We start from the raw sequence: 8,810 nt of genomic DNA, 5'->3' as shown, positions 1-8,810 counted from the left end.
AATGTGTACATGTGTACGTGCATCTACGTACGTGCGCGGGCGTGTGAGCGCATCGGAGGAGGAACGCGAGTGTTCATGGGGAAAATGCGGGTAGGAAAAAATACTCGTTGATTGTTTAGGAAAGAAAAACTTGGTGGTAAAGTGAACAGCCGACGCAACTAAATGGGAAAAAGTATCTATATACATAACGTTATAGGCCTACATAAATGTATCGATCTATATATAGCTTTGAGTCCGAATGCAACGTTTAAGAAATTCGAGAATTGCAAACTTCAGACAGCATCTAAATCACAAATGCACAGGGCGTAGCCTATTCCGAATTGATTAATACCGCAATGATTTAGGACGAGCTGATTTAGGACCATAGGCTAATACAAAAATGTGAAACTCACCCATTAGTTTAATACTTCTCCCGAGGAAATGTTTAGGGAATGACTGCGGGTTGGACAGGGGGCGAGAGCAGAATGAAGGGCTGATTTGAAAACTTTCCTTTTTCTTTTTTTCGAGACGTTAAAATAAAGCCGGTGAGCTCCTTCCTGGGACAGATTGAGGGGAAAGGGATGTGAAAGGCTTGAAGTTATAAAGCGCTGCTTGAGGCACTCAACGCGTCTCTGTATTTGATCAGATTCTGTGCGTCCTGCAGCGAGTCAGCGGCAACCCTGCAACCCGCTCAATGGCACGGTTCTTTTGGGTTGAGCAAAAAAAAAAAGAATATATAGAAATACAAAAAAGCATGCATATTAGAATTACTGACGTCTTTCTACTCTTCTTTAGTCGTATATAGTTTTTTTTCTGGGGCGGTGGGATATAATCCAACTTTGCCAACTCTACATTCTAGTTTTAGTAATTTAACATAAAACTATTCACGGATGGAAAATAAAGGAGAGAATGCATTTAGAGATGGATGATAGATTGATAGATAGATAAACTAATAGCTTTTTTTAATAGTTTTTTGCCGCATCCTGGTGTAAACGAAACGTTCAAATCTTACTTCATGCCTGAAACTTGTAGGCCTATAAAGTTGCAATGTTTTACACACGTCTTTAGACTTCATCTTTTGGCTTATGTGCAGAGTGTGGTAAAAAAAAAAAAAAAAAAAAGAAAAGGAAAAAGATTGCATGACCAGTGAACTGTTCATATAGTAAAGTAATTGTTATTGGATTTCATACAGTACAAAAAAAAACATCTACGCTATTAGCGCTCAGTTCTGGCTGCAAAATAACGCTTGCGCTATCCAATGAAATCAGACCATTGAGACGAAATGCCATTTCTAATACCGAACCTTGCCAATCAACAGAAATCTAGCCAATTATCTCCCTCCTTTTGAGTCACGTGTGAAAGAGGTAGCCGAACCCTCATTGGGTGTCGTAGCACTGCCTCCCGAGTTCATTTATGTGCTGGGAGTGAGTGATTGACTTTATCAGTCCAAGGACATCATTCGCTTGGAAAGGGGGGGAAGTTTGATCCTCTTTCTCACGGATCGCTATAACGGGAGTTTTTCTCGTAACTCTTCCCAGCGAAAGGATTTTTTTTCGGTTCAATGGGTTTTTTTTATTTTAATGTAGACTGTTGAAGAAAATCGCCTTCAAACCCACGGTACGATCTCCGAAGCTTCTGCGTTCCGCTAAACTGGAATTGTACCTAATTGTATTTTGTTTTCTCTTTCACAAGTTGACTCAAGCTCATGACCATGCTTCTCGATAGCGGTCCGCAGTTCGCGTCGTTAGGAGTAGGGGGGTTCGGAGCACCACGGCACCACGAACTGGGGAACCGAGACCCGGGGCTGGGACTCAACCCCTTCTCAGACTCCCACTCGGCAGCTTTCAAAATCAGCCCGGTGGCTCACGAGATCGCATCCAGCCAGACATCAGCGTTCACCCCGCAAGCCACTGGATATGCAGCTGCCCTGGGACACCCTCACCACGGCGGACAGGTGGGCTCGTACGGAGGGGGACCGTTCAATTCGACCCGAGACTTTCTTTTCCGAAACCGTAGTGTGGGAGAGTCCGCGGCGTCCAGCGCCCAGCATGGGATCTTTGCAGCGTCTGCGGGGTCCCTGCACGGACCGCCTGGGATGGCCGATAACCCAGGACATTTGTTGTTTTCGGGGCTCCACGACCAGGGGGTGAGCCACTCGTCACCCAGCGGACATGTGGTCAACAGTCAGATGCATTTAGGTTTGCGCGGGGACATTTTTGGAAGACCTGATCCGTATCGTCCAGTCGCGAGCCCTCGGACGGACCCCTACGGAGCACAGCTTCACAACTACAACCACCCGATCAATATGAATATGGGCATGAATGTACCGACGCACCATGGCCCGGGAGCGTTTTTCAGATACATGAGGCAACCCATCAAACAAGAACTGTCGTGTAAATGGATTGACGAGAACCAGATTCACCGGCCTAAGAAGACTTGCGACAGGACTTTCAGCACAATGCACGAGATGGTAACACATGTCTCCATGGAGCACGTTGGGGGCCCCGAGCAGAGTAACCACATATGCTTTTGGGAGGACTGCCCGAGAGAGGGCAAATCCTTTAAGGCCAAGTACAAACTGGTGAATCACATACGTGTGCACACGGGCGAAAAACCCTTTCCTTGTCCATTCCCGGGATGTGGTAAAATATTCGCCCGGTCGGAAAATCTGAAAATTCACAAAAGAACGCATACAGGTATGTTTGTAACTATCCCGTTATATTTATTGCTATTTGTTGCTAAGCATTGCGCAATTCGCTGTGAAGAAAGAAGATGCACGTATAACGCATTTGCATGGGCGTAAAAGGAGGCTTGTTACGGGGCTTGCAAAGTAAACAAATGTTGAGCTGCGGTTATCTAGGCCATGTTAGGTCGCCACAAGACTCTGGCATTTTTGAAAGTGTGAAAGTGAAATGTGTATTGTAAAAATGTGACTCTTAATTTAGTTCAGGCTACGTAGGTCTACACCACGTGCGTTTATTATATTTCGCATAGTCTTTAATGAGTCCTAAAAGCCAATCACCTGTTATTCAGGGTTAGTAGCCTAGGCCTATGGTTATCCTTCAATGTGTAGGACAGTAATCATAGCGGTGGAAGAAAGGCTGAGCAATTACATAAAATATAAAGAGTTAATATGAGTTATTTAATGGATATTGGCCTGCTCCATTTAGATCGACGTGGGGTAGTTTGGTTTTTGACCTCTTTTCTAAACACAGATGAGGTCTAGGCCTACATGTGGTATACAGTTCTGACCAGCATCATGTTTCTTTAATCTTAAGAGTACCATGTGGCATAATATAGTAAGATCATATTACAACGTGTGCATTGTCCTGGAGTAGATACGTTGTTCTGATTCAGTGTTTACAATATGAGTCGAGACAGCCAAGCCAGCCAAAAGGATAGCAGGCCTTTTGAGTGTGTAGTAGGCTAGCTGACACCGGCTAGATACAAGACGAGCTGGTAGCAGAGCGGCAACAGTGTGTGTGCGTGTGTGTGTGCGTGTGTGTGTGTGCGTGTGTGTGTGTGCGTGTGTGTGTGTGTGTGTGTGTGTGTGTGTGTGTGTGTGTGTGTGTTTTGAAGACGTGTCGTGCAATCCTTTGCAAACATCCAGGTGGCCTTTGATGTGTGTTGCTGCGACCATTTAGACGTATCTGCCTATGTTAATTTGCGCATTTAAATTGATTTTTACAGGTGAGAAGCCGTTTAAGTGTGAGTTCGATGGCTGTGACAGACGCTTCGCCAACAGCAGCGACAGGAAAAAGCACATGCACGTCCACACATCTGACAAGCCATACATCTGCAAAGTGTGCGACAAGTCCTACACCCATCCCAGCTCTCTCAGGAAACACATGAAGGTAATTAAGGTCTTCATTACACCTTAAACACATTACGCACCATCCCAATCCCCCCAGACAACTCCAGTCATTTATAACAAGGCTGCTATGATACACTGTGTGCAAAGTTAATGGCCGTTTTTTTTGTTGTTGCCCTTAGCTTGTTTATAAGGTCTATCTGTAAATTTAGTAATTTATATCTTATATCATTTTTTAGAGCCACATCGGCCAATACAGTTTTAGGTCGATTTCTTTTAATTTGGCTGGGAACAGTTGATCCTAATAGACGTTTATCTTGCTTATTGCAGGTACACGAATCTCAAGGTTCTGAGTCATCTCCGGCAGCAAGTTCTGGATACGAGTCCTCCACACCACCAGTGCTGGTTTCAGCGAACACTGAAGACCCAACAAAAACGCCACCGTCAGTCGTACAAAACACGTCTGGGCAGCACGATGGACTGGCACCCAATTTTAATGAATGGTACGTTTGAAATCAAACACAGCATCCCTCAATGTGGACCAAAAAAGGTTTTATGAAACCCTAATAACTATTCACACCACGGTGTACAAAATGGAATTGCAACAACGTGAGGAGATGAGAACAAGCCAACAAAAGCAGGCCACGTCCATTCTCAGGAATTAAATTTGACTTTTATTCCGAGTTTGGAGAAATCAAATAAATCACAAATAAAAACATATTAGGTACTTTCAAAGTATAAATAAATGTGTTCCTTTTATTTTCAGTTGACAGATATCAGAAAATTATTTTATTTTTCATTTTATGTATTTTCTCAAATTTTATTTAAAAAAGAAAAAAAGGCAGTTTATTTTACGCTGTTTTATATAATGGTGACCTAATTTTGTCGCCTTCCAATTGATTGTTAGTAGGCCTACTTCAAACAGTCTTAAGAAACGTGCCAAAGTCTTTGTCATGAACTTGAACAAAAAAAAATCATAAATAAATATTATACTCGTGAATGTATTTCCTTGTTTGATGGAGTCGAATCTGTTGTTATACGTCCGTTTTCAGGTGGAGAAATGTGGTATTAGGTTACGATTGTTACCATTAAATATAACGTTGCCTTTTGTTAATACCGTTGTAAATAGCCTACATATCCATGATGCCATATTTATCAATTTGTAATTTAATTATGGGTATGAGTTCTGAAACTTAAATGATATTTATGGAAATGTTTTCTAACAAGACTGTACAGTTTGGGTCATAACCAGCTTAGCATAGAAGAAATGAAAAACTCTAAAGCTCCAACATTGCGATTGTATTCTTTTTTTAACCAATACATGTGTCTTATTTGGATCTAAGATATCATCTATATGAATTTTATGGATTTGTCTATATATGATGCAAATATGTCTGTTACTTTATTTAGCTTATGAGACCATTGACATGTAAATCATGACCGTGCAGAGCTGAGTTTAAATGAGGTGAGGAGCGACCAAGCGGCTCTTTTTTTATATCCTCATTTGGGATGAATTAAACATTTTGTGTATTTTACTTTTATAGAGTCAGAGATAGATGTCAATTTGTAGCATAAATTCATCAGCCTTTTTCACTCGTGTAGACCTACAAGTTTAAAGCCGATGCGTGTTACATCCACAAACTCAGATTCTCCGTGACAGTTTTTAAGTACTATTTTAAATTTAGTATCGCATCCCGACACATGAGCCAGATTGGCATCCTTAATAGTTCCATGTCTTTGTGAAGGTAGCCTATGTTTAATGTGAGCATCGGCAACAAATGGAACTGTCTCAACTCAGTATCTTCAAAATAAAAGTTTTTTTTGTCTGTCAGCTTGCATTGTTTTAAATGTACTTATTCTGTGTAACTAAGTGTGTTATTTGTTACTGTGGTGTTGCATATAGAGCAGTTTGATTACACATTTGCTTGTTTTGTGTGAGTAACGTGTCAAGATGACCATTTTGTGTTAACAAAATTAGTGAAAGGAATAGGCTATTAGATGTGGGTTCAGGGGAATACTTCCTGTGGCAAAAAGAGTTACAGCATTGCATTGTTACCTATTCTCAAGAATTCAATATTATGCATACACAAAGTTTATTGGGCTCCTATGAGAACAATTTCAGACCACCAGCACTACTTTTAAAACAAAAAAAATGTAAAAACGGTACCTCTTGACAGTGATATATTAAATACGTTTATTTAAATAATTTAAGGAATATATGTTTTATATGCTATTTTCTATACCTTAATTTAAGAGAAGTACTTTTCTTATTCCAACAACCTTTCTGCCCCGTGTCCGAAGTCCTAAAAAGATCTGATGTATAAACAAAGCTAGAATGTGATGTTGTAACACTTTCTGGGAGAAATGGGTCAAGCTCCAAGTTATTCCTGAAAAGCAAAATGTTTTACTGATGAACTGTGTCACTGTGCCAGTTGGAGGCAAATTATGTTACAGCAGGAGACTTAGGCCTTGGCGACACCTAAAGACCATACATAAAGGTTCCTTGTACTTTTAGGCTACTGTACGTTGGTTTTTTGTTTTACCAACTATTTATGAAGAAATGTGAACGAAAGTTTTGACTGAAATTAAAAAATAACATGTAAAGAGTATTTCGGACATGGACGTTAATTATTTGTTTGGCCCGTTGTTGTGTTGCTGAGTGCGGCTAGTGTGTAGCCTACGTTAGCATCGCTCCACCATTCTCTCTGCACCGCAGCGTCTCCAGCTCACTTGAACTTGACACTGATAAAGGCGCCATCTTAGTATCGCGGTTCTGGGAAAGGGGGCGGGAAAGTTACGGAACCTATGGTCGCCTACTTTTTGTTATGTTTTTCTACAAACCTCCCAAAAAAGAGAAAAGCAGCGAGAACGAGGCATGCTATAATCACTTAGGATTGTAGCAGTTGTTGCACAGATGATTAACAAACTAAAGCCAAGTGCCTTAAAATAGTAGCGACAGAGGGCAGTGACCGTGCATGTATGCCTAGTAGTAGGAGGCTGCGATGCAAAGAGAGGAAAGGAGACTAGGGTTAGTGGTCAATGAAGTGTGCAGTAGCCTACGTTTGGTCTGCACCATGATCAGCAAATAGGCCTACAAATCAAATTGCGCAGACGAATGTACACAGACTATAAGCGCACTTTATGTCTGAGAAGCGCTTTCTTATATGCTACATATTTGAACAAAACAAGGATGCCTAGTCCTCAGATTTGATTCGCTATTGGTGGGATTTTCTCTTTTTTATAAACCGTGAAGTTTTACCAACCCCCACGCAGCGTCCCCATCTCTCTGCTCTGCAGGACCCTACCCCCCATCCCTTTCGACGAGAAACAGATTTAAGATTTTATTATTCAAATTCCCTTCCTTTGATTCGTGCGCAGGCGCCCTCCTGCATTTCACCACAGCGTTGTCTCTTCATGCACACGTCGTTGGGCGATTCCACGTCGTTCCTCGCTGACGCCGTGACGTCAAATGTCTCAGCTTTCTCTCCCTCTCTCTCTGAGCACTTCCATGAAACCCGTCTACATGAAAGATGATGTGTTGTATCCAAGCTATTACGATGGAAAGTAGCCTACCCAACCCCCCAGTCCGTATACTTTGACTGCTGCACCCTGCGACACAACGCACACGCTTTTATCATGAGTATTGTAATATAACATACCCTGCACGGGGATACGATGATGTATAGTAAAGCCGAACGAGGACGCTTCAGTGTGAATAAGGGAGCAACTGAGAGTCACGTGATGTGCGCTGTTGACAAAAAATAGGGGCTGTCTGACGGTCTCTGTAATAGACGGCAGTGCGTTTATAGATATCGAGCTGCGAGTTCCCATAGCCTCCAGCTGGTTACACTATCTATAAACTCACACATGACGATAACAATATGTTAGCAGTGAGTGCATCAGCTCTTCGGCTTAGGCCTATAGGTTTTCGCTGCGGTAAATAACCTTCGTTTTATGACACAAACCTCCGTCCGCGGCTTTTTTTTTTTTTTTACAATCGCTAAAATCACAAATGTTATCTCTGCTAAACGGAACTCTTGGTCTTTTCTTAGACGGACGCCATCCTTTCATTCTCAGAGTAGCCAGCTCTTTGATGGCTGAGCGGGGCCGATCCCGGAGGAGAACAGACGGGCTGCCGTTCACGCGCATTGTGTCCCGTCAGCGAGGCGGTGTCACTGAAGTCGCTGCTAAATGGTCTGATGCGTGGATTGCCAGATTAAACGGGAATGAGTCCAACGGAATAGCTGTATCCTCTACCCTGTATCCTGAGGGTGGGTCTTAAGCATCCTTTTGGCCTAGTTTATCCATATAGAGAACTGAAACCACGTAGGCTATTGGGCAACGCCTCAATTGCTGTGGGTATAGCCTATATATGCACAGTGAGGTAAACTGCATGTTTACACATTAATTTATAACACCGATAACAACAATGTTTATCCTGCGATGGCTCTTTAAAAACATAGCCACTATGGGTCGCGAAGTTTTTTTGTTTTTTTTATGATATATCACACCAAAAGAACAAACATTGTTCTGACAATGGGTGAATTACCCCTCCCTCCCGCCCCCTACCCCATTTGCCCTGTTGTCGCTAACCAATTATCGACGTGTATTTCACCTGGAGAGTGTTCCTGCATATATGCACTCACTAAGTAATTCAGGATGTGTCCTTAAAGCTTTTCAACATCTTAAATGACTTTTGAGATGCTAAGTGTGCGCCACAAATACTTTGTTATTTAGTTTAATTAGCAAATCGACTGTAGGGAAACAGCTGTCGGGCATTTAACATAGGCTACAGGTATACACCTATTCACCTTAATGAAGAGGAAAAAAGCTTTAAGAAGTTAAGTTTAACACTGAAGCATCGAGTGAGGCAAGCATTTACCAAATAGAGGACATGTCATAAAACATTAAATAAAAAATAAAATGTAATGCAATTCTTGAGATTCTGAACAGGTCTACCCACGATGATCTATTTTACAATGGCCCAGTTAAAGATATAGGCCTATGCCACGAGTGTGGA

At 42.0% G+C, this 8,810-nt stretch overlaps 1 protein-coding gene across 1 annotated transcript; it reads left to right on the top strand.

The window, feature by feature from the left end:
• Positions 1–1,684: 1,684 nt before the first annotated feature.
• zic3 (zic family member 3 heterotaxy 1 (odd-paired homolog, Drosophila)) lies at positions 1,685–4,303 on the top strand (the record flags this gene model as incomplete). The annotated part of the gene is made up of 3 exons (XM_079744725.1): positions 1,685–2,675; positions 3,670–3,833; positions 4,121–4,303. 3 exons carry the CDS (start codon positions 1,685–1,687, stop codon positions 4,301–4,303), a joined length of 1,338 nt encoding a protein of 445 aa, XP_079600851.1.
• Between the last annotated feature and the right edge of the window lie 4,507 nt (positions 4,304–8,810).

The sequence above is a fragment of the Pollachius pollachius genome (genome assembly GCF_949987615.1).
Source record: "Pollachius pollachius genome assembly, chromosome: 10".
Classification (NCBI taxonomy): domain Eukaryota; kingdom Metazoa; phylum Chordata; class Actinopteri; order Gadiformes; family Gadidae; genus Pollachius; species Pollachius pollachius.
This window is presented reverse-complemented; position numbering and strand designations above follow the sequence as displayed.